The 26,469-nt window shown below is 44.2% G+C and overlaps 1 protein-coding gene across 1 annotated transcript in view; it reads left to right on the top strand.

The window, feature by feature from the left end:
- The window catches only part of LOC146007284 (hemoglobin subunit alpha-5-like), a 37,890-nt gene that overhangs the window by 5,151 nt on the left and 6,270 nt on the right, over positions 1-26,469 (top strand). The window contains exon 2 of the mRNA XM_083145630.1: positions 13,493-13,697. Coding sequence (XP_083001756.1) covers positions 13,493-13,697 — 205 coding nt within the window. The remainder of the gene's footprint in view (positions 1-13,492; positions 13,698-26,469) is intronic.

The following is a 26,469-nucleotide window of genomic DNA, read 5'->3' as shown; positions in this document are numbered from 1 at the left end:
TGCTATGTATTGTATGAACCCCACCGGCCGGTGACCTCTTTTAACCCCTTCCCGACATTTGACGTACATTTACGTCATGGTCGGGAAGTACTTCCCGACACATGGCGTAAATGTACGTCATGGCTTTAAACTGTCACCGCGTCTATAGACGCGGTGACAGTTTAAACATGTCTGCTGTCCCTGACAGCAGACATGTCCCTGCATGCCCAGGGGGGGCTGCGATGCCGCCCCCCCGTCGGCGATCGCTCTGATTGGCTGTTCAGTGTGAACAGCCAATTACAGCGTTTTCTGTGTCACCGGCGAATAACGTTCGCCGGTGACACGGGATCGGAGGTGATTGGTGCTGTAAAGTACAGCACCAATCACCGCGGGGTGTAATGGTGACACTGGTGTCACCCCACCTCACCCCGCCCGCCCCCAAAGGCCGTGATTGGTTCGTCGGACCGACGGACCAATCACAGCCATGGAGGGGGGTTTAAACTAACGGTGACTGCACTGCAGACGCCATTCCGGTCTGGAATTGCGTGCAGTGCGGTCACCGTGCCTAGCTGCCGCGATATACTGACCAGAACCTTGCAAAATACTTACCTGATCACTGCTTGGGATCTTGCTACTTGTTGTGACTTCCAGTGTTGTGCTGTGCTGTGTTGTGCTGCTGCAGTGTCATCGAGTTTTAGATAGAGAGATAGAGAGAGAGAGATAGAGAGAGATAGAGAGGGCTAGTGACAGAGAGTGCTATATTTTGTGCTGCTGCAGTGTGATAGAGATAGATAGAGAGATAGATAGAGAGATAGAGAGAGATAGAGAGAGATAGAGAGAGATAGAGAGATAGTGACAGATTGTGCTATATATTTTTTATATAACTGACTGCTGCCCCCCCTTTTGTGCTGATCAGTATAAATTAACTGATCAGCAACTTTTTGGGGGCGCAGGTTTTTTTTTAGATAGATATACCTGTCAGTGCTGCTGCTGCAGTGTCATAGAGTGATAGATAGTGAGAGATAGAGAGATAGAGAGATAGAGAGAGATAGTGACAGAGAGTGATAGAGACTGCTATATTTTGTGTCTGCTGCCCCCCTTTTGTGCACCCCCAGCAACTTTTTGGGGGTGCAGGGGTTATTTTTCATATATATATAACTGTCAGTGCTGCTGCTGCAGTGTCATAGAGTGATAGATAGTGAGAGATAGAGAGAGATAGTGACAGAGAGTGATAGAGAGTGCTAAATTTTGTGTCTGCTGCCCCCGCCTTTTGTGCTGATCACTATATCTGAGGTGATCAGCAACTTTTTGGGGGTGCAGAGGTTTTTTTTTTTTTTATATATATATATACCTGTCAGTTGCTGCCAGTTGCACTGTCAGTTGCACCAAAGGTTGTGCACCTGCTGCTCCTCACTGGTAATCAGTGTCGCATCACTGATCACCTTTTTTTTTTTTTTGAGGCTGCTGTGGGGTCTTTTTTTAATTTTTTTTTTACACACACTGTGATTTTGTGGGTGTCCTGTGGCCACTGTGCGCTGATCAGTGACGTACATCACTGATCAGCTTTTTCGGCACAGGGTTGATCTTTTTTTTTTTTTTTTGATCAAATTCCTGTTGCCTTTGAGCGCTGTTCAGTGACGGACGTTACTGACCAACATCTGTGCTCAATTTTTGGCGCAGGACCTTTTTTTTTTTTTTTTTAACCCCTTCAATTTTTTTTTTTTTAACCCCTTCAATTTTTTTTTTTTTTAACCCCTTCAATTTTTTTTTTTGTATAAAGTATTTTTTTTTTTTCTGCACTACATACACACTACATACCCCCCGGGTTGAAATAAAGTTTGTACCCCCCCCTACACTATACACGTGTTGAAACATTTCACTACCAGTAACACAAAAATAAAAATGGCATCCCAAATGTCATCCCAAATGTCATCCCAAATGTCATCCCAGTCATCCAGAAGAATGTATTCAGCGGAGGAGGCATATGCCATGCTTGCCTCTGACTCTGACACAGCCAGTGATGCAAGCGGGGAATTTGAAGGCTTCGTCTTAAGCTCCTCTTCCTCCTCTAGTGATGAGGGACCCCCTCAAAGACGCCCCCGTAGAGCAGCTGAGACCCCCCCCCCCAATAATTGATCTCGTATGGACCCCACCACCAGACAATTTTGAGCCCCAGGTTCCTGAGTTTTTGGCCATGCCAGGAATCCAATTTGATTCCACAGGTCTCAGAGAAATTGACTTTTTCAAATTATTTTTCTCTGATGATTTTATAAATTTAATGGTGGACCAAACTAATTTATATGTCCAGCAGTTTATTGCTCAAAACCCCACGTCATCATTTGCTAGGTGGACCCCTGTAGATGCAGTAGAGATGATGACGTTTTGGGGTCTGGTGTTTCATATGGGCATAGTAAAAAAGCCAGAAATTAGGCAATATTGGAGTACAGATGTTCTGTACAGCACCCCATTTTACCGTATGGCCATGCCCCGGGCTCGATTTGAAACGATCCTTAAATTTTTGCATTACAACGATAATGCACAGTGCCCACCCAGAGATGATCCCACCTTTGACCGGCTATTCAAAGTCAGGCCGGTCATTGATCATTTCAGTGCCAAATTTGAAGAGATGTACATCCCAGATAAATTCATTTGCATAGACGAGTCCCTTATACATTTTAAAGGAAGGGTTAAATTCCGCCAGTACCTTCCCAGTAAGAGGGCAAGGTATGGCATAAAAATGTATAAGCTGTGTGAAAGCACCTCAGGGTACACCCACAGGTTTAGGGTATATGAAGGGAAGGATTCAAGAATTGAACCGCCAGAATGCCCCCCCTCCCTCGTAGGTGTTAGTGGAAAAATTGTCTGGGATTTAGTGCACCCCTTCCTGGATAAAGGTTATCACCTCTATGTGGATAACTTTTACACCAGCATCCCCCTGTTTAAGGCCCTTGGTTCAAGAGGTACAGCAGCTTGCGGTACTGTGCGCAAGAACCAAAGAGGCCTCACAAAAATGCACATTGCCCAAGTAATGAGAAGGGGTGAAAGCAGGGGAATATGCACCGAAAATATGTTGTTGGTCAAATATAAGGACAAGAGGGATGTCCTTATACTGACAACAATTCACGGAGACAGTACCACCTCCGTCCCTGTACGAGGTACCAGTACCCACACCTCAAAACCTATTTGTATCCTGGATTACAATAGGTACATGGGCGGAGTGGATCTTTCAGATCAGGTACTGAAGCCGTACAGTGCCCTGCGGAAAACAAAAATCTGGTACAAGAAGCTGGCCGTGTATATCATCCAGATGGCACTGTATAACGCTTACGTGCTATTCCGTTCTACCGGCCAGAGGGGGACATTTATGCACTTTCAAGAGGAAGTCATAAAGGGCCTAATATTTGGGAACCAGCAGGCAGAGGGCCCCAGTACTTCTAGTACTGGCCCCCGTATTGTACCAGGGCAGCATTTTCCTGATGAAATCCCCTCCACTGGAAAAAAGGGCAGGACACAAAAAAGGTGCAAAGTTTGCTATAAAAAGGGAATAAGAAAGCAAACTATTTTCCAGTGTGACACTTGCCCCGACAAACCCGGCCTATGTATAAAGGAGTGTTTTAAAATATACCACACATCTATGGATTTTTAGGTTCATCATTTCACCGTGCTTCGGGGGTCTTGCTAATGCCACATAGCACCCACCATTCATTCCACCAGAATCTGAGCCGCAAAATCCAAAAATCACTCCTTCCCTTCTGAGTCCTGCCATGCACCCAACTGGTATTTTTTGGTCACATGTGAGGCATTGCCGTACTCGGGAGAAATTGGGGCACAGATTTTAGGGGGGGTTTTCTCCTTCATACCTTATGAAAATGAAAAATTTTGAGCCAGAACTGCATTTTTGTGTAAAAAAATGTAATTTTTCATTTTCACTGCCCAGTTGTATCAAAATTGGTGAAACCCCTGGGGGTTTGAAATGTACACTATACCCCTAGATGAATTCCCTGAGGGGTGTGGTTTGCAAAATGGGGTCACTTGTGGGGGGGTTCCACTGTATTGGTGCTTTGGGGGTCTTGCTAATGCGACATAGCACCCACCAAAATTCCACCAGAATCTGAGCTGCAAAATCCAAAAATCACTCCTTCCCTTCTGAGTCCTGCCACTTTTTGGTCACACATGAGGCATTGCCGTACTCGGGAGAAATTGGGGCACAGATTTTGGGGTGCTTTTTCTCCTTCATACCTTCTGAAAATGAAAAATTTTGAGCCAGAACTGCATTTTTGTGTAAAAAAATGTAATTTTTCATTTTCACTGCCCAGTTGTATCAAAATTGGTGAAACCCCTGGGGGTTTGAAATGTACACTATACCCCTAGATGAATTCCCTGAGGGGTGTAGTTTGCAAAATGGGGTCACTTGTGGGGTGGTTCCACTGTATTGGTGCTTTGGGGGTCTTGCTAATGCGACATAGCACCCACCAACATTCCACCAGAATTTGTGCTGCAAAATCCAAATATCACTCCTTCCCTTCTGAGTCCTGACACTTTTTGGTCACACATGAGGCATTGCCGTACTCGGGAGAAATTGGGGCACAGATTTTGGGGTGCTTTTTCTCCTTCATACCTTCTGAAAATGAAAAATTTTGAGCCAGAACTGCATTTTTGTGTAAAAAAATGTAATTTTTCATTTTCACTGCCCAGTTGTATCAAAATTGGTGAAACCCCTGGGGGTTTGAAATGTACACTATACCCCTAGATGAATTCCCTGAGGGGTGTAGTTTGCAAAATGGGGTCACTTGTGGGGGGGTTCCACTGTATTGGTGCTTTGGGGGTCTTGCTAATGCGACATAGCACCCACCAACATTCCACCACCAAAAATCACTCCTTCCCTTCTGAGTCCTGCCATGCACCCAACTGGTATTTTTTGGTCACATATGAGGCATTGCCATACTCGGGAGAAATTGGGGCACAGATTTTGGGGTGCTTTTTCTCCTTCATACCTTATGAAAATGAAAAATTTTGAGCCAGAACTGCATTTTTGTGTAAAAAAATGTAATTTTTCATTTTCACTGCCCAGTTGTATCAAAATTGGTGAAACCCCTGGGGGTTTGAAATGTACACTATACCCCTAGATGAATTCCCTGAGGGGTGTAGTTTGCAAAATGGGGTCACTTGTGGGGGGGTTCCACTGTATTGGTGCTTGGGGGGTCTTGCTAATGCGACATAGCACCCACCAAAATTCCACCAGAATCTGAGCTGCAAAATCCAAAAATCACTCCTTCCCTTCTGAGTCCTGCCATGCACCCAAATGGTATTTTTTGGTCACATGTGAGGCATTGCCGTACTCGGGAGAAATTGGGGCACAGATTTTGGGGTGCTTTTTCTCCTTCATACCTTCTGAAAATGAAAAATTTTGAACCAGAACTGCATTTTTGTGTAAAAAAATGTAATTTTTCATTTTCACTACCCAGTTGTATCAAAATTGGTGAAACCCCTGGGGGTTTGAAATGTACACTATACCCCTAGATGAATTCCCTGAGGGGTGTAGTTTGCAAAATGGGGTCACTTGTGGGGGGGTTCCACTGTATTGGTGCTTTGGGGGTCTTGCTAATGCGACATAGCACCCACCAACATTCCACCACCAAAAATCACTCCTTCCCTTCTGAGTCCTGCCATGCACCCAACTGGTATTTTTTGGTCACATATGAGGCATTGCCATACTCGGGAGAAATTGGAGCACAGATTTTGGGGTGCTTTTTCTCCTTCATACCTTATGAAAATGAAAAATTTTGAGCCAGAACTGCATTTTTGTGTAAAAAAATGTAATTTTTCATTTTCACTGCCCAGTTGTATCAAAATTGGTGAAACCCCTGGGGGTTTGAAATGTACACTATACCCCTAGATGAATTCCCTGAGGGGTGTAGTTTGCAAAATGGGGTCACTTGTGGGGGGGTTCCTAAATTTTAGCATCTTATGGTGCCTAGAAACCTACATGGTGCCTAAAAAATAATCTCATAAAAAGGAGGCTCCAAAATCAAGTAGGTGCTCCTTCTATTATGAAGCCTGTGGTTTGGTCAACGTGCACACTAGGGCCACATATAGGATATTTATGAAAAAAAAAGAATTGGGGGAATCAATTTTTAGTCACATTTCTCTAGTAAAATGTACTGTGTTCCTTAGAAAAATGTATTAAAATTGCAAATCTGCAAAAAAAATGAAATTTTGAAATTTCACCTACACTTTGTTTTAATTCCTGTGAAACACCTAAAGGGTTAACAAACTTCCAAAATGCTGTTTTGAATACTGTGAGGGGTGCAGTTTTTGAAATGGTATCATTTATGGGGGTGTCTCACATACAAGTCCCTCAAAGTCACATCAGAACTGAACTGGTCCCTAAAAAAATCAGTGTTTGACATTTTCTTGAAAATTTGAGAATTTGCTATTCATATTGTAAGCCTCCTAGTGTCCAAAAAAATTAAAAGGAAGTTGAAATAATGATGGAAACATAAAGTAGACATATGGTCTATGTTAGTTATTAACTATTTTGAGTGGTATGATTATTTGTCTCACAAGCAGAAAATGTAACATTTTGCAAATTGCTTAATTTTCCATTTTTTTACGACATTTTGGTATTTTTCACAAAAAAACACAGACTGTATCGACCCAAATTTACCACTAATTTGAAGTACAATGTGTCACGAAAAAACAATCTCAAAATCACTGGGATAAGTAAAAGCAAAAAAAAGTTATCCCCACTTAAGTGATACATGTCAGATTTGAAAAAAAGGGCTCTGTCAGGAACGCAAAAACTGGCTCTGTCAGGAAGGGGTTAAAAGTTTGCCTATATTTCTAAGAGATTTATACAAAATAAACAGATTTAAATTTTAAACCAATGGGTTACTAAGTGTCCAGTCTGCGCTGTCTATTTGTCTGTATCTTATACCCCTTTCCCACTGCAGCTCTTAAATGGCAATTTGCCATTTTTTTAGACTTTTTAAATGGGTAGAGCTGCAGTGGGAATGCTCCAGGTTGCTGTACCCGTTTAAAAATAGCATTTTTTTTTAAATGGGTAAAAAGCAGAGTTTTACCCATTTAAGAGACATTTTTTTGCCAGTGGGAAAGGGTCTTAAATGGTATTTAGTAATAATAATAAAGGTTAAGAACATGATTGGTTTCTTGCTTGTGAGGACTGTACAGTCACCACATCCAGGAAGTAATCACAGCAGACAGTAGACAGAGAAGAGCTAACACGTTTTTGTCCTGTACTGCTGTTTACATTCTGCTACCATGCCCAGCTGGACAGAGGAGGGGATCAGGGAACTCATTCGAATTTGTGGGGGAGAAGAAATCATGTGTCAGATGACCGGTACAGTAAAGGATGCTGCAATATACCGTAATATCAGCAATATGATGGCAGCATCTGTGACAGTGCCCCTGTAACAGTGTGGTGCAAGATGGCGTACCTGATTCTGGACTTGACGGCTTCGGCAGCTTCGGACCTCTTCTCTGGAAGAATTTGTGGCAGGGAATGGCACAACCCAAGGAGACCCACAAAAGCAATACCACTAACAGTTAGCAGCGACAGTATTTTATTTTACTAAAAACACACTCATTGGTCGCTGTAAAGTTTCAATAGCAAATAACAATAAGAAATACTCAGCATAATAACATTCACCATAAAGCATCAAATAAAACAACAATCACTCAGTCTGCTAACCTCAAATAGTCTATGGCGGTTCTAACTGACATCCGCCAGGTGATGCTTCTTATTTCTATCTATCTTCACTCTCTAATCGGCAATCAATTTCAACACTTCACAGAACTTAATGCAAATTATTGGCAATAAACAATATACTCTGTCACGGATAACCAGTCACTGCTCAAAACAATGGTCCCTCGTCGACAGGTCCTCACATGTATACAGTCCCTATAATAGTGTGCACACTAATGTAAAACAGTCCTCTGAACACATGGGCAGGCAGATTACCTTGGGGCAACCTCCTGTTGGTAGCTGCAAAACAGGCTGCAGACATAGCCTCAGTACATGGCTGGCTTTTACAGTGAGAGTCTCACAGGTGCTGTCCCCGCTCTGGCTCTAGGGGTTCCCCTATTCTTGACAAGCAGCTAATGCTGTGGCTTGAAGCAACAACCCCTCTCTGTATGTGGGTTGTAAACAGGTGATATGGGATGACCCTCCTGGGTATTACAAGGGTGCACTGCAGATGCTGCCACAGGGAGACTGAATCAGTACCTTGGGTGTTGCTGGTTCCTCTGCTGGCTGGGTGCTCCAGTGTGCTCTCTCTCTCTCTCTGTCTTCCTGTTTCTTCTCACACTTGGGACAGCAGCCTTCTTCACCTTCCTCTTACACTCCTTTACTCTCTGACACTGGGTTCTGCAGCTCCACACTGATGCTATATTTCACAGGGCTTTCTCTTCTCTCCTCTCTGCACACTTGTCTCTCTCACACTGCTGCTGGGATCACCTCTGACCTCCCAGCTTCCTGTCACACGTAGAGGGGAGCTGGGACACTAGCTGAGTCTGTTAACCCCTCATAGCCCTGCAGCTTCCACAAGCAAAGGAGGTTTTCTTCTGAACAGCTTTGACAATTAAAATCTCTTTGGGGGCACAAGAGTACACCAGTGGTGGACTGCCACACACCTCCCTGCTGGAAATTTGCCTGTCCGCAGGCAACTTAACCAGAGGCAATAAGTCCCGGACAAAGTCCTGTCAATAAACATGCCAATGGCAAACAAAACAATTGCAAACTGTTCTTCCTTACCTTTCACACAAATACACATGACAAATTACTCCCTATCACCTGATATCTAATGTGGGCTCCCCGGGTCAACCATCCCTCCGCCACAGGTCTCCCATCCCTCTGCGGTCCAGGTGCTTCATCGACGTCCATGGATGGCGCCCACTCTCACGGCATACGACCGGCACTTAAGCACGTCTCGCCTCTCGATCTTGCCTCTTGGATCGCAGAATCGCCTGCTGTATCTGGAAGGCAAATTCTTCCCCGGAGATGGTCGTGTACTCGCCGTCCTTTACAGGCTTCCCATTGATGAAACAGGTCTCGGCCTTCTCATCTCTCTCTGCTGTTTCTATCTTGGCCTTGGGTTCAGGCAACGGTATAGCTGGTTCCACTTCTAAAGGCTCCACGGTCTCTGTCACGGCCATATGGACCACAATTTTGGGGTTTCTCTCCGGTTCAGCCATTCTGACATTTCTTGGCCCTAGGTTCGCCGCTCGGTAACCGGCATCATCCATCCTGGGCACATACTCCCGCGTCGGCTCTGGAAGTTGAGGCCTGGTCGCTTCTTGCCAGTTCTGATGGACTGCCTCACTCCACACGACCGGTTTCTTGCTTGACCTCGTGATGTCAGGTTCTGGTGGGCGGGGCATCTGTCCTGGTCGAGGAGGGTTGGCATTAAATCGGTCACTCTCGCCATTTACTTCCCTCAGTTCAGCTCTACTTCCGCTGTGGCTGTACTCTTGCTGGTAGTACGGTTGGGGCTCTCTATGACTTGGATAGTGTGCTGGTGTGCGTCTGTTACGTAGCACCGGCGTTCCATTCGGTCCAGTCACGTTGGCGGCCTTGGTGCCTTTCTTCCCGCTTGTCAATTCGAATTCTACGGCCTCACCGTTGCTCAGGCTCCGGAAGCTATTTTGGGGATCGGCATGCTGGATGGCGGTATAGTGCACATACACGCTACGGCCGGTATCTGCGCGTTTAATGAAGCCATACCCTCGTGGTACATCAAACCACAGGACACGACCTGCAATTCTTCTTGGGCTGGCTCGTGGTCTACCCCTCGACGATATCACACCGGATGCTCTTGCCGTGTTCTGAAACACTGCCGGTGGACCTCCTGTCCTGTGTCTTCTCACGGTCTGTGGGCATACATTGGTTCGGTCAGTGGGTAGTTGTCCTGACCTCCATGGGGGATTCCGCTTCTGTCTGCGCCTTCCGCCACATTCACGTCGCTGTCTTTCCTTTTCATCCTCCGCCCATTCCTGACGCATCTCACGGATCATCCTGGTCATTTCGGTCATCGCTCCGATGATGGCCCCAATCGAGTTCTGATTGGCTTGGGCTGGTGGAGTGGCGGTTCTTCGCATCTCCTGCGGTTCTGTGTAGTGCGATCGCCACATCTTGCCGTTCACAGGGGTCTTGTGCAATCCTGTTCGTGACGCCAAGTGTGACAGTGCCCCTGTAACAGTGTGGTGCAAGATGGCGTACCTGATTCTGGACTTGACGGCTTCGGCAGCTTCGGACCTCTTCTCTGGAAGAATTTGTGGCAGGGAATGGCACAACCCAAGGAAACCCACAAAAGCAATACCACTAACAGTTAGCAGCGACAGTAATTTATTTTACTAAAAACACACTCATTGGTCGCTGTAAAGTTTCAATAGCAAATAACAATAAGAAATACTCAGCATAATAACATTCACCATAAAGCATCAAATAAAACAACAATCACTCAGTCTGCTAACCTCAAATAGTCTATGGCGGTTCTAACTGACATCCGCCAGGTGATGCTTCTTATTTCTATCTATCTTCACTCTCTAATCGGCAATCAATTTCAACACTTCACAGAACTTAATGCAAATTATTGGCAATAAACAATATACTCTGTCACGGATAACCAGTCACTGCTCAAAACAATGGTCCCTCGTCGACAGGTCCTCACATGTATACAGTCCCTATAATAGTGTGCACACTAATGTAAAACAGTCCTCTGAACACATGGGCAGGCAGATTACCTTGGGGCAACCTCCTGTTGGTAGCTGCAAAACAGGCTGCAGACATAGCCTCAGTACATGGCTGGCTTTTACAGTGAGAGTCTCACAGGTGCTGTCCCCGCTCTGGCTCTAGGGGTTCCCCTATTCTTGACAAGCAGCTAATGCTGTGGCTTGAAGCAACAACCCCTCTCTGTATGTGGGTTGTAAACAGGTGATATGGGATGACCCTCCTGGGTATTACAAGGGTGCACTGCAGATGCTGCCACAGGGAGACTGAATCAGTACCTTGGGTGTTGCTGGTTCCTCTGCTGGCTGGGTGCTCCAGTGTGCTCTCTCTCTCTCTCTGTCTTCCTGTTTCTTCTCACACTTGGGACAGCAGCCTTCTTCACCTTCCTCTTACACTCCTTTACTCTCTGACACTGGGTTCTGCAGCTCCACACTGATGCTATATTTCACAGGGCTTTCTCTTCTCTCCTCTCTGCACACTTGTCTCTCTCACACTGCTGCTGGGATCACCTCTGACCTCCCAGCTTCCTGTCACACGTAGAGGGGAGCTGGGACACTAGCTGAGTCTGTTAACCCCTCATAGCCCTGCAGCTTCCACAAGCAAAGGAGGTTTTCTTCTGAACAGCTTTGACAATTAAAATCTCTTTGGGGGCACAAGAGTACACCAGTGGTGGACTGCCACACATCAGGACTAATAAGAACCACTACGCAAATTATAAATAAGCTGAAGGCATTGAAACGCTTATTCCACAATGTACTAGACCAGAACCGGAACCAAAGCAGCTCTGCACGTAGGGAGTGGTTGTACTTCGACCAATGCTTGGTGGTTTTCGGGCATTCTGCACTTGCTAATCCAGTAGCATTGTCATCTAGCCTGGCAGCAGCCGAAAGTCGTCATGAAGCTGCACAGTCGTGTGCAGAACAAACATTAACCCCACCTGTGGAACTAGCCCAGTCCACAACATCCACACCCCTGTTTAATGAGGACATGCTGCGACCGCAGCTCCCTGAAGTGATCCCTGATACTCAGAATGAGGACGTGGAAGAAAATCAGGCAGGAAATCAGCAGAGACATGTGCTCTGTCTGCCATTATTGCAACACTGATCAGACCACTCCCCACCACCTCCATTTGTTCTCCCAAAACGTCATCATTGTGGGCCTGTGGGGGCAGAAAAGTCCATTCTATATGACAGCCCATGTTTACTATGGGTTTAAATGGGTTGCTTAAATGGGTATATGTGAATGTGACAAAAACGGCATTTAAATGGAAAATTACTGTTTAAGAGCTGCAGTGGGAAAGGGTCTTTATAGCTTCTACCCATTTAAAGACCCGTTTACAAATACCTGGTGTTTACCTGTTTAGGCAGTGGGAAAGCAGAATTAGAGACTTGAGACTGGTATCATATGAAAGAGGAGACTCTTGGCTTACAAAGGAGACTAAGTAGTAGTTTATATGACATCAGGAAGGAAAGCGACAAGCATCCGTAGTTAGGGTCCCCTCCAATTGTCCACCTAACGCAGCTCATTACTACTGTAAAACTTGCAGAGTGGCACCCTTATACACTACTTTACAACACTTGACAAGAGTGGCTAGACTTTCCACTCAGATGCATCCTAGTGCCTTTTGACCAAAACATTGAGACGCATTAGCGTTCGTGCCCATGCAGACGCATGGAAAGGTTAATAGGGAGGTAGGAGTTTTGTGTGCTAAATATACAGTAACTGACCTACTGTAAATTTGTTGGGAAAAAAAATGTAGATAAGAGCTGTCTATCTACAGTATAAGGGCTGTCTATCTACAGTACAGTAGCTTACTGGATAGTACAGTAGTAGCAAAGTAGTTCCTGCTCTACAGAGCTTTTTAATTCTGTAGTCACTTCATGCACACGCTGCAGCACAAATTTCACGCATGCGCAATGAGGATTTCAAAAAGTGACATCTGGTGGATGATCACTGGTATTGAACTCATCTGGAGAAGCCACTGCGAATCGCCAAGCTTTTAAAATGTATTGCAACGCCGCACGCCGTGGTCCGCCATGGCTGACTGGCGATACAATTGCCATAGGTAGGTTGAATGAGAGGCGCTCCATCTGTACTTGAAAGAAAAAATATTGTTCATAACCTTATAAATTTAGAATAGATTCAAGGTCATTTTTAATATAGTCTATGCCAGCAATACTGTAGCTCTTACCTCTGCGGAGGAGGGGGTCTGCCACGATGCGGACCCCCCTCCACCTGCCTCCGCTCAGTCCAGGCCCTGGGCGCCGGTTTGGTCCCAGTAGCGCAACCGGTGCATGCACAGTAGCTTCTTCGGTACTGCGCATGCGCTGGCCCCCAGCCTCTATGTGCTACTTTTGCGGCAGCCCCCAGAGGCATATTCAGGGTCCGGCGTATGCACAATATCATTCTCGTACAGCCCATGTTGAGTCGTCCCAGAGGAAGGGAAGACTTCCCATTGGGACTGCCTTTGGTGACTGGCAGGTCGGACTTCCAATAGGAAGTCACTGCCTGTCACAGTGAATCCAGAGCAGACTCACAGACTGCATCTAGCTTCACTTAGGAAGAGAACAGTGGCAGAATTTACCTGGGGGGGGGGGCTGCAGCCCTGCAGCCCATAGGTAAAAACCGCCACTGGTCTATGCTATTTATTTGAAAACTTTTAACCTTTGATAATAGCTGCATAATTGATTGGGCCATATCAAAAAGCACAGACACTTTTTCTTATGTTTGTTTATACTATAAATCATATTTTATATTTCCATATAGGCTGTTCCTGAGCTACCCTCGGATCAAAATCCAGTTCAGCAATTTTAATCTGAGCCATGACTCCAAGGATCTCCATAGGTATGGGGGAAAGATTATGAGAGCCCTTAGAAATACTGCCAACCACCTGGATGACATTGACAATGCTCTGCCCGCCCTCAGGGACCTTTTTGCTCAGGAGCTCAGGGTTGATCCAAGGAACTTAAGAGTAAGGGTTACTTTAATCTTTGTCATGCTATTAATACTTCACATACTGTAGAACGCATAAAGTAAAAGTAGATATGCAGTTAGTATTTATACTGTTACACATGATGGGGGAGCAGGGGCGGATTGGGATGGAAAACCAGCCCAGGAAATTTCTCAGAGCAGCCCGAATGGAGGTGGAGCCTGTTGAGGGGTGTGGTCTGTCAGAAGAGGTGGGTTAGGGACATAGGCGAATCTAGAAATATGGTAATGGGTGGTCCCAGAATACACACTATGTTTTTGTGCGCGAAAAGGGGGTGTGGCCTAATTTTGGGGGGTGTGGCTTATGTCACTCCCCGATTTTTGCTGCAGAACCCCTTGAGGAGGTATACTGTTGCAGTGTCCTGCTTTTCTCGAGTTTCTGCAGCAGCCATTATAATCCTAGTTATAATAGTAATAAAAGTAAATATGGCCACTTTTTAAAACAATGGCAATTCCCACAGACAGCTTTGCTGGTAATTGGATAGCCTTGTGTTTATGCGTTTGCAGCATTTATGAGTCATAATTTAAGACTCATAAACGCTGCAAACGCATAAACACAAGGCTGTCCAATTATATGAGATCATGCCTGACAGGGCACTAGGGCAGGAAGTAGAAATCAGGAGGTAGAAATCTCAGGTATTCCAGGCGGGAACATTTTTTGGTACTTATGTATTATCTGGGCTCCCATGTTAAATGCACCCCATTTTTTCATACCCCTACTATCCAACTACGCATGGAGTTGATTTTATATAGTGTGGCGAGCGCAGCGAGCCACCATGCCCGAAGCGTGGTGAGCGCAGCGAGCCCCGCGAGCGGACGCGGTCTCATAAGAAAAACGGGAGCCCAGATATTACATAAGTACCCAAAAACATTGTCCCCCACACTGGAGAAAAAATAAAACAAACCCATTTGCCCCTACAGGTAAAAAAACATATTGGCCTCAGTAAAGATAAATAAAACACAGTGGCCCCCATTTGGAATAAATATAACACATTGACACTCCACAGGAAAATACAAACAAAAACATTTGACCTACAGGTAACATAAAACACATGGGACCCGACAGGGAAAACATTATAAAAATGGCCTCAATAGGAAGAGACACAAACACACTGCTTTCCTCTGCGCCATATCACACACTGCCTTCACCTTGCACTGCATCACACTTCCTCGCCTTGTGTTCTATCACACTGACACACTCCCTCCCCCTGCCGCCTGCACTCTATCGCACTGACGCACTCTATTACCCTGCGCTCTATGACACTGGTGCACTCCCTCATCCCGTTGCCTGTGCTCTATCACACTGAGGCTCTCTCTTACCCTGTGCTCTATCACACTGATGCCCTACCTCACCCTGCTGCCTATGCCCTGTCACACTGATGAGCTCCCTTACCCCGAGCTCTATCACACTGATGCACTCGCTCACCCTTGCGGCCTGTGCTCTTTCACACTGACACTCACACTGTGGCTTGCGCTATATCACACTGATGCACTCCCTCACCCTGCAGCCTGAACTCTATCACACTGACTCCCTACCTCACCGTACGGCCTATGCTCTATCACACTGATGCACTCTCTTACCCTTGCGGCCTGCGCTCTTTCACACTGACACTCACACTGTGGCCTGCGCTATATCACACTGATGCACTCCCTGCAGCCTGAATTCTATCACACTGACGCACTCCCTCACCCTGCGGCCTATATCACACTGACGCCCTACCTCATCCTGCGGCCTGCACTATATCACACTAATGCGCTTTCTCACCCTGCGGCCTGCGCTATATCACACTAATGTGCTCCCTCACCCTGCGGCCTGCACTATATCACACTGACACCCTACCTCAGTCTGGGGCCTGCACTATATCACACTGACGCACTTCCTCACCCTGCGGCCTGCACTATATCACACTGACGCACTCCCTCACCCTGCGGCCTGCACTATATCACACTAATGCACTCCCTCACCCTGCGGCCTGCACTATATCACACTGACACCCTACCTCAGCCTGCGGCCTGCACTATATCACACTGACGCCCTACCTCAGCCTGGGGCCTGCACTATATCACACTGACGCACTCCCTCACCATGCGGCCTGCACTATATCACACTGACGCACTCCCTCACCCTGCGGCCTGCACTATATCACACTGACGCGCTCCCTCACCCTGCGGCCTGCACTATATCACACTGACGCCCTACCTCAGCCTGGGGCCTGCACTATATCACACTGACGCACTCCCTCACCATGCGGCCTGCACTATATCACACTGACGCACTCCCTCACCCTGCGGCCTGCACTATATCACACTGTTGCACTCCCTCACCCTGTGTGCCCAGAGCTACCTGGAAGTGTGGATTCTGGCAGCGCTGGTACACTCTGAGCAGTAACCCCCTGGCAATGAGCATATAACCCCAGGCAACGATCAAGTAACCCCTGGCAACAAGCATGTACATAGGTAAAAACGATATATATTTAATATATGGGGGCGCCAAAAACTTTTTGGGCAGGGACGCACAACATTTTAAGTTAGTTCATTGTAAGGGAAGATGGTAGGAGGACAGAGAGAGATGGGATGATGGTAATAAAAAGAAGTTGAAAATACATAGCTATCCATACAATTCTGCTCCCATGCCTCCCATGTCTGTACTGTGGCCCTGGAGGAACAAAACTGGAATGCATGGACAGACAAAAACATTGATATCGCTGCTACACCTGAATAAACCCTATGCGTCCTTACTATGAGTGCCGGCTAATATGAACATTTGGGGCAGATGTATTAAGCCTGGAGAACTGATAAAATGGAAGTTGATAATGCCCCAGCAAATCAGCTGTGTTTGAAAAATGACAGTTAGGAGTTGATTAGTCTAGTGCGTTATCACCTTCCACTTTATCACCACTTTATAGCTTTACCAGGCTAAATCTAGCTGCCACCTCAGGCCTGAACTGTTAAGTATAGGAGTGTGTGTGTGTGTGTGTGTGGGGGGGGGGGGGTGATTATAACAGAGAGGTGTTGTGGCAGAACAGCAAGTACAGGGAAGGGGGACAATGTGGGGGGCTAGACAATGAGTACTCCAGGGCACCATGTACAGTAAATGTTGTAACCTGAATATATAAAGATGGAGCTGCGCTTATCTGTCCTGCCGCAGTGAACCGCCTTGGCACGCTGTTCACCGAGAATGATATGCATGTGTGTGTGGAACATTTGTGCGTCCCATTGGGGTGCGCAATCGTCTCACATGCACGTGCATCTCATTCGCGGTTCAGCGCAGTGCGAATGGAGGACAGATAATCTTTATCTGTATATATATATATATATATATATATAATTTATTAACAGTTTCTTATATAGCGCACACAGATTCCGCAGCGCTTTACAGAGAATATTTGACCATTCACATCAGCCCCTGCCCCAGTGGAGCTTACAATCTATATTCCCTACCACATGTACATGTACACAGACATTCTAGGGTTAATTTGTTGGGCACCTACCAGTATATTTTTGGATTGTGGGAGGAAACCGGAGTACCCGGAGGAAACCCACACAAGTACGGGGAGAATATACAAACTCCGCACAGTTAGAGCCATGGTGGGTAAAGAACCCATGACCTCAGTGCTGTGAGGCGGTAATGCTAACCATTACACCATCCGTACTGCCCCGTACGTACATATATATATATATATATATATATATATATATATATATATATATATATATATATATATATATATATATATATATATATATATATATATATATATATATATATATATATATATATATATATATATATATATATATATATATATTAGGGCGGAGTGAAAAAAATGAAATTGAGAAATTCAAAATCGGCTAGTGTGGGAAAGTTGTGACTTGACCTGAATAAGAAACGTGCAAAAGCATTTTGATCTAAGTCAACATCTTCTGTTCTGGCAAGAGGCCTAAAGTTTCACTTTTTTGGTGAAAATGACGAAACCTATGAAGATGCTCCAATCTAGTTATAATTATGTCAGGATATCTTAGAATGGTTCATTAATATACTTTAGCATAGTAAAAAAACAGTACGAGCTTGTCCTAGTGCAAAGTGACTGACTGGCGGGAGAAAAAATCCCTAATAATTGACCTATTTTCATGGTCACAATTGTGAATATTGTGTATTTTCTCCTGAACGTGTTTATAATAGAAGAAACACAAATACTCTAAATGGAATTTCATTGACACTGTGTGAAATATAACACTGCATAATGGCCCTTAATCAGACCTGATCGCAGTACAAATTTGTTTTCAAAATGGACAAAACAAATGCTGCATTGCAGGTGGGGCAGATGTAACGTGCGGAGAGAGTTAAATTTGGGTGGGGTGTGTTGAAACTGAAATCTAAATTGCAGTGTAAAAATAATGCAGCAGGTATTTACCCTGCACAGAAACAAAATAACTCAACACAAATCTAAAGGTGGCCATACATCTACAGATCGATTGTCAGATCTGGCTGGTTGGAACAAATACCTGGTAATATCTGAATGACAGTTTTTGGCAGTTTTCCAGCATTTCAAAGCAAAGTATCAGCATTTCAAAGCATCCATTACCAGTATTTTGTTCCAAACAGACAGATCGGACAATAAATCTGTAGATGTATGGCCACATTAACTCCCTCTGCACATGTTACATCTGCCCCACCTGCAGCTGCATTACAGCATATAATTATGCCAAAGATAAGCCAATATATTATCAGTTAAATACATTAAAGTGCATTATGCTGTAATAAGTATTGCTGATCAATCCTGCCTAGCAGGGCCGTCTTTTTGTATGGGCTTAATGGGCACTTGCCCAGGGGACCCAGGCGTATAAGGGCTCTATGTTGATAGCTGAGGATCCCCTTTTTCCAGGGATACCAGAATTTTGAAAATCGGCCCTGCAGATATCCAACTTCAAAGCAGCAGTAGACATCCGACCAGTTAATTACAATTTCCAGTCATATTTCTCAGGTTCTCTTTGACACTAGCGGCTTGTCTCTATCATGCCCAGAACCAGAGATATCAGCCTTCAAGCAGCCGGTCCCTGCTCCAGCTCCAAACGTCTGGTGTAGTTTTATATTTTTGTCAATGGATTGCTCTGGCTCCTGATCTCTGATACCCAAGTTCCCAGCACCTCCTGAAAGTTGTGACTCTAGGTTTTTATACTAGGCTAAGAAATCTATTTCCAGATAATGGCGATATCTGCAGTCAAACAAGCTGCCCTTCCACCGGAAAATGACGAATATTAAGCCCACTCCATTATCCAACCGTCCCCTGCGTATAAAACACCCCCTACCTCCCTGGAAGTCATTTACAAGGGACCCTTCATACAGCCCAGTGCCCCCTTCCACACGTTAGTGTTCACCCTCCCACCACCTGTGCAGTAAAGGAGTAATTAGCAGAAGTTACTGCTCCAGGTCCTACATGTTGAATGGAAGATAGAGCACCCCCTGCCACCCGTGGGACATCAAAGCTGCTGCTGATACCACCCCCCACCCCTAGGAGGGGAGAATGGGTAAGGGCCCCCAGTGCATTGCTTTGCCCAGGTGCCCACACTGCTGTTAAGACGGCCCTGCTGCCTAGAAATTGACACAGTGATATATGTACTGCTGGACACCACTCATAGAATGATTAACCTGTTATTTTTTGTATTTGTTTATTTATTTATTTACAGTTTCTTATATAGCTCAGCAGATTCCGTTGCGCTTTACAATAGTAGACAGTGATAAAACAAACTGGGTAATGACAGACAGACTTGGGGGTTAGAGGGCCCTGCTGCAAGCTTTCAATTTATTACATCATAATACACTTCAACGTATTTAACAGTTAATATATTGGCTTATCTTTGGCATAATTATATGCTGTAATGCAGCCCAATCATGTTCCCAGTATAGGGGATGCAACACTGTTTTTCTGTCAATAAACAGAAGTGATATGTAAAATTATACATTAGACAGTTTACACTGTTACTTGTAAAACTTATTGTAACAGTTACTGTTTTTCAATAACAGACTGCAACAGTTATTTCTTATTTATATACACAGGATTGTCTATCTTTGTATATGCACTGCAAAGAGAGCAGCATAAATTCGATTTCATGTAGTTCAGTGACACTGTGTGAAATATAACACTGCATAGTGGCCCTTAATCAGACCTGATCGCAGTACAAATTTGTTCTCAAAATGGGCAAAAAAAATGCTGGACTGCAGGTGGGGCAGATGTAACATGTGCAGAGAGATTTAAGGTGGCCATACATCTACAGATTTATTGTCCGATCTGTCTGGTTGGAACAAAATCCTGGTAAAAGATGAGAGCAAATGACAGTTGACCATTTGCTTTGAAATGCTGAAAAACTGTCATTCAGATATTACCAGCTGTTTGTTCCAACCGGCCCAATCTGACAATCGATCTGTAGATGTATGGCCACCTTTAGATTTGTGTGAGTTATTTTGTTTCTGTGCAAGGTAAATACCGGCTGCATTATTTTTACACTGTAATTTAGATTTCAGTTTCAACACAACCCACCCAAATTTAACTCTCTCAGCACGTTACATCTGCCCCACCTGCAATGCAGCATTTGTTTTGCCCATTTTGAGAACAAATTTGTACTGCGATTAGGTCTGATTAAGGGCCATTATGCAGTGTTATATTTCACACAGTGTCACCGAAATTCCATTTAGAGTATTTGTGCTTCTAATATAAACACGTTCAGGAGAAAACACACAATATTCACAATTGTGACCATGAAAATGGGTCAATTATTAGGGATTTTTTTCTCCCACCAAAGTCATTCACTTTGCACTAGGACAATCTCGTACTCTCTTTTACTATGCTAAAGTATATTAATGAACCACTCTAAGACATCCTGACGTAATTTTAACTAGATCGAAGCATCTTCATAGTTTTCGTCATTTTCACCAAAAAAGTGAAACTTCAGGCCTCTTGCCAGAACAGAAGATGTTGACTCAGATCAAAATGCTTTTGCACGTTTCTTATTCAAGTCAAGTCACAACTTTTCCACACTAGCCGATTTTGAATTTCTCAATTTCAGTTTTTTCACTCCACCCTAATATATATATATATATATATATATATATATATATATATATATATATATATATATATATATATATATATATATACACTTTACTGGATTGGGCGGCACTCAGACGACTTTGAAAAAATAACTGGAGACCACACAGGTACAGTTGAAGATCTACGTTTCGAGATTTATTCTCATCATTAGGATAAAGTAAAGCATACACACACAAATTTTATAGCCACATCCAAGTGAAAAACTCCTCCCAGAACCTGGGTGTGAAGGATTACAATTAGTAACACCTGTGTTACACAGGTTAGCCATCATGTGTCTGTGTTAATACGAGTCAAGGTAGATATCTGCCAAATACATAAATATACAAAACATACAAATATCAAAATACATATATAAAAAAACACCTCTAACAAAAACACATCTATAAAAAATACTTATACAAAAAAGACTACACCTCATATAAGAATTGGCACATCCTACAAGGTTTTTTACTCCATTAGTACTTTAAGGAAAAGTTCTCCAATGACCCCTACTGGTCTAGAACGAGATGCAACTTTCCATCTGAAATAAAAAGATCAATGTTATCAGGCTACCATGAAAAAACATGAAAACCCAGATAATTAGAAAACTGCATTCAGCCCTAAACTCTCATTAAGCCCAATAGGTGATAGAGTCTTAAAAGAGAAAATCCATTTGGACTCCAGCTGTAAAAGTCTCTTTGCTCGATCACCCCCCATTGTGCTCTGGGAGATGTGATCGATGATTCGATACCTGAGAGTGCTTAAGGGGTGCCTGGCTTCCATATAGTGCCTGGCCACAGACTGATCACTGTGGCCTTTATCAATCGCAGCTTTAATTGCGCTGCGATGGGCTACCATGCGCTCCTTAAAACTTCTCTCTGTCTTACCCACATAGTACTGATGTGGCCCCTGCCATCCTTGGCCGGGGCTCGCCAGACCCTCCCCACTGGCGAGCGCCGGCGGACAGGGGCTACACTGAACTGGGACGCGCGCGCGTCTCACACGCACGCGCGTCCCAGTCTCTCTGCGGGACGCTGCGTGTCCCTTCCCGTCTCCTCTTCAGGGAGACGGGCAGGGTTATGTGGGCGCTTGGGGAGGCGAGGGGTACCTGCGGCGACGGCAGGGGAGGCGGAGGGGACCGGAGGCAGGCTCCGTTGCCAGGGGGTGTGCTTGCATCTCGTGCACGCGCGCCCCTGGCGGGAATGGTGGGATGGCGGGGCTGGCGTTTAAAGATCGAATACACCACAAAGGATGAGCTGCAGGTTAAATGACGTTTAATTAAAATAGTTTTGCCTGACATAGCATGTCTAAATGAATTGCCGTTAATCATATAGCTGCATGTCACGCAATTCGGACACTTGAAGCATCCTTTTTTCAATGGGGCCACATGCCTCTATCTTTCGACCCTTCAGTGACGTCCGCCTTCACTAATAAACCTCTGAGGTTTTTACCTCTAGAGAAACACTGCATGACCCTCATATTTTTAAAGGAATTTAAATCGGGGTCATCCCTCACAATCGGCCAGTTTTTATTAAGCGATTTGCGTATGGCGTTACTTTTGGGGTTATAATGGTCAACCCAGGGAATATAATTAGCACCCTCCTTTTTCTTGGATACTAAAATTTGTTCTTTGGGGATCTTTAGGGCTTTATTTTGTTGTTTCATCAATTCTTCCATGGCGTAACCCCTTTCAAGGAATTTAGTTGTTAGAACCCCAAACTGTTTTAGTGCCTCATCATCATTACTTACTATCCTACGTACTCGCCAATATTGTGAATAGGGGAGCCCTGCTTTCATTCTAGTAGGATGATAACTCTGATAATGGAGGATGTTGTTGCAGTAGTCTGCATCCTTGGTGAATAAGTTGGTACTCATTCAATACCCCTGCCTGCAATTTAATATTCACGTCCAGATAATTGATTTCTTCCTCATCAATTATATAAATAAATCAGGGTTGCCGACTTTAAGATTCTCCTCTCCGGGAGAAGCCCGAAGAGGAGAGTTTCAGCAGCCGCTCAGGGGGCGGGGCTTACGAGTGACATCACTAAGCCCCGCCCCCATGCTGGTAAAACATCGAATTCACGTATCTCCGTGGAGGGGACGGGGCTAAAATGACGCAAATGTGCCGTTTTAGCTCCGCCCCCTCCTCTGAGACCCGAGGATTGCGGCATTTTAATGCCGCGATCCGGGGGTCAGCGGGGGTCCCCCCTGAATCCGGGAGGGTTGCCCACCCTTCCGGGGGCCGGGAGGGGGTACCCGATTTCCGGGAGACTCCCGGAAATTCCGGGAGGGTCGGCAACCCTGAAATAAATTTGATGGGGTGGAACTTGTTATTCTGTGTGTCAGTTATTTTTTGTTTAGTTCCCGCACAGGAGTTACCACCTTAGAATAGACCATTAGTCAAGATATAAGGTGGAACAATTCGTATAGATCCAATTCCTTATTTATATAGCCCGACACTCGTCAGTACTTATATAACAGGATGGAGGTGCTCCCCTAAGTCAGAAAGTAAACTGAAAAGCACATGTAGAGAAAGAAGACTTTTTTGGGGGGCACACTTAAAGAGTAGTATAAGGTATGTGTAGTCCAAATGACTGTGTTCAGTGATTAATTAGTTTGCTTAAAACTTAGCTTTTAATTGATTTTTATCTAAAAAAAGAAGATTTTGCGATCATGGACAGTATATGCCATCAAAAGAGTGATATGCACACATTTACATACAATACATAAACACACAGACAAAACAACATTAATCTAAAAAGGCAGATAACTGCACCCCTGTTCACAATGATGGATTAAAGCAGAGAGATACTTGTATATTGTATCCGATAATAAATGGCTAGATTGCCTCTAAACCAGTGTTGCACGCAACATTAGTAACAGTTTCTGTTCTGAAAATTACAACAAACATTTGTATGTGCAAATCTGTATCAATTCCAGGTTTGCAACAACAGAAAAACTATATATCGGTTTGCCGTGCTAGCACACCTGAGATTGTACAGCTTTCTTTACCAAAAGAGGGAAATTGAAAATTCCAGTATAGACGGCTTAAATATCTTTGTGCTCACCCTGTTTCTGCTGTCCTATCATCATATTCTCTGAATAGCGGGTGATGGATGAGAGAACAGGGGAGAGATATCATATAACCTGAAAATTGGTCAGGAGAGATAGATATAAATCTTTCTGCTGTTCACATCCTTAGTCTCACGGATTCAGTTGTTGCATATAGCAGTGCAGCTGAGAGCCGGACCGTGTCAGTGAATGAGAGAAGATGGAAGACACGCAGGGAGAGATAAAGTACTTGTTGCGAGAGGTAAAGCACCTGTTGGTGTTTGTAAATTGGAATAATACAAATGCAATATGGAAATTTACAAGGTGCCTCTGCTCGTCTCCATCATCTCCCTTTTAGTGAACATCTTGCATCAGCGGATGCCCAGTGAATAGAAGAGGGGAGGAGGTTGGCAGCAGGGCAGAGGTACAGATTGGACCAATAAAGAATCCCTCTGCTGCTCACACACCACAGTCTGGAAAAACTGTTGCTCTAAGGCAGTGCAGTGATTCCCCGACTGGCTATATAAGTGAGAGAGGATTTAAGACAGATAAGGAAAGTTTAACATTTCAAAAATATTTAGTATTAAATGATAGTATCTTATCTTTCTGCGCAGTGTCTCAAAGGGGTAACTCTCCTCTCAGTATACCGGTGGTTATCCAGCAGGGCAAGCCGAATGGTAGATACCAGATATTTGCAGCCGTATAAGTTGTCAGCGCTTCAGTGCTGGGTGCCAATATAGCATGAGCCAGGCAGCGAAGGTTAGGCATGGAAGTGCAATATCAGTGCTTCAATGTGCTGGATGCCAGTGCTGCAGGAGCTCGGCGGCAGAAATCAGGCATAGATGTGCGCTGTCAGCGCTTCAATGTGCTAGGTGTTTGCACTGCAGGAGGCGGATGGCAAAAGAAGGGTACTGGTGTGCGCTGTCAGCGCTTCTATGAGCTGGATGCTAGTGCTGCAGGGAGCCGGGCGGCAGGCATCGGGTATTGATGTGCGCTCTCAGCGCTTCAGAGTGCAGGAGCCGGGCGGTGGATACTGGGCAGCAGGAGCTGTAACACTCGGCGCGGCTTGAAAGTTAGACAGTATGCTTGCGTGTAGCTGGTCTGCTCTAACAGGGGTGCAGTACAGGTGCCTGGTGGCGAGGAAAACGCGTTTCGCCCCTCCTCGGGGCTTGCTCACTTCCTGCTGAGCCACAGACATCGTTGTGTTTTTAAATCCTAACTGCTGCATAGTTAATTGGATAATTAGTTCATTATTACAGGGTAATTACGCTATAATTCATTTGCGCCCTATCCCAGAAAGAATGCTTGTTTTTTACAGCAGATATTCATGTGTAATGTTTTATCATATAAAAGAGATACATTTTAGTTTGTTAAAAACTAATTTAGACAGACAAACAAAGAGTGGCATATAGAGTCATAGTAGATTGCATTAATTGGCGTGTTCATTAGAAGACATCCGTTTAGATTTCTTTGATTTCCTATTCAACTTACTGGTTAAGACTAATACAAATGTGTAAAGATATTAAATATATCTCTTAAAAGGGGAAATAATTGTTAAGGTAGGAGAGAAATAATAAATAATTAATTGTTTATTATTGTTGTTGGTGGAGACAAAAGAATATGTTTCCTTTGTTTTATTTTGTTGAATTTTATTTTAATTCTTTTTCCATTTGATTTTATTTAATTTTAATCACTTGGGAGGATAAATCCTTTGCATCCGTCTAAGGTTAGACTTAACAGGTCCAAAATAATACCTTGTCAGGAAAAGGGGGAAGCAGAGCATAGTAACAAGAATAAGTAGTATTCAATATACATTAATGTAGACTTTGAGGGTTTAGTTACTTATTTAGAGTATTTTTGAGATTATCAGAGTTTCAGAGGAAAAGAAAAGAAACCATAATATAGATCATCAGAGCAGGATATACAGTGGAATATATGGTTTATTCCATATGTATGTCCAGGATTCGTGTCTCAGTTTTTCAGACATAAATTAAAAACCCCACATTATCAGAGCCAAAAGAGAAAATCGGCATATGTGTGTCCTTAAGGGTAGATTGATACCCTATCGCATATGCCAATAAAAACAAGCTTAAGTAGAGATATATTATTATTATTATTGTTAAACGACCATTCTTCATAGAAAAACAAAAATGTAGATAGGAAGGTGATTTAGGATAATAAATGTTAGGGAAGAATGAGTGATGAAAAAATGGAAAAATGAAAATTAAAAAATGTTGGCCATATGCATATGAGTGGGCAAAGGTCACTAAATGATCCTAAAAGTGGATATATCAAAGAAGCACTAAGGGTCCGTACTAATTAATTATCCGTCCTAGATAGAACTAAGATTCTAACAAAGTTTCTGTTACCCATCATCTCTTACAATCACTATGTCCCTATTCGGGGGGGCTATCCTGTTAAATTGTTGGTTAATCACAGAAAGGAATTATAGTTAATGAATTCGTTTAGCCCGTGGGGGACCAAGGTGTTCAAAGTAAAAGTCCAAAAGCTTTCTTTTCTCAAAAGTTCATTTGTGAGGTCACCTCCTCTAATGCCCATATGGATAACCTCCAATCCATGTGCCTTGAAAAAGCTGAGGTCATCTTTATGTTTGTA

Source organism: Crinia signifera, chromosome 6 (genome assembly GCF_055691185.1).
Source record: "Crinia signifera chromosome 6, ASM5569118v1, whole genome shotgun sequence".
Classification (NCBI taxonomy): domain Eukaryota; kingdom Metazoa; phylum Chordata; class Amphibia; order Anura; family Myobatrachidae; genus Crinia; species Crinia signifera.
Note: the sequence above shows the minus strand (reverse complement) of the source record. Positions and strands in the feature narration are given on the sequence as shown.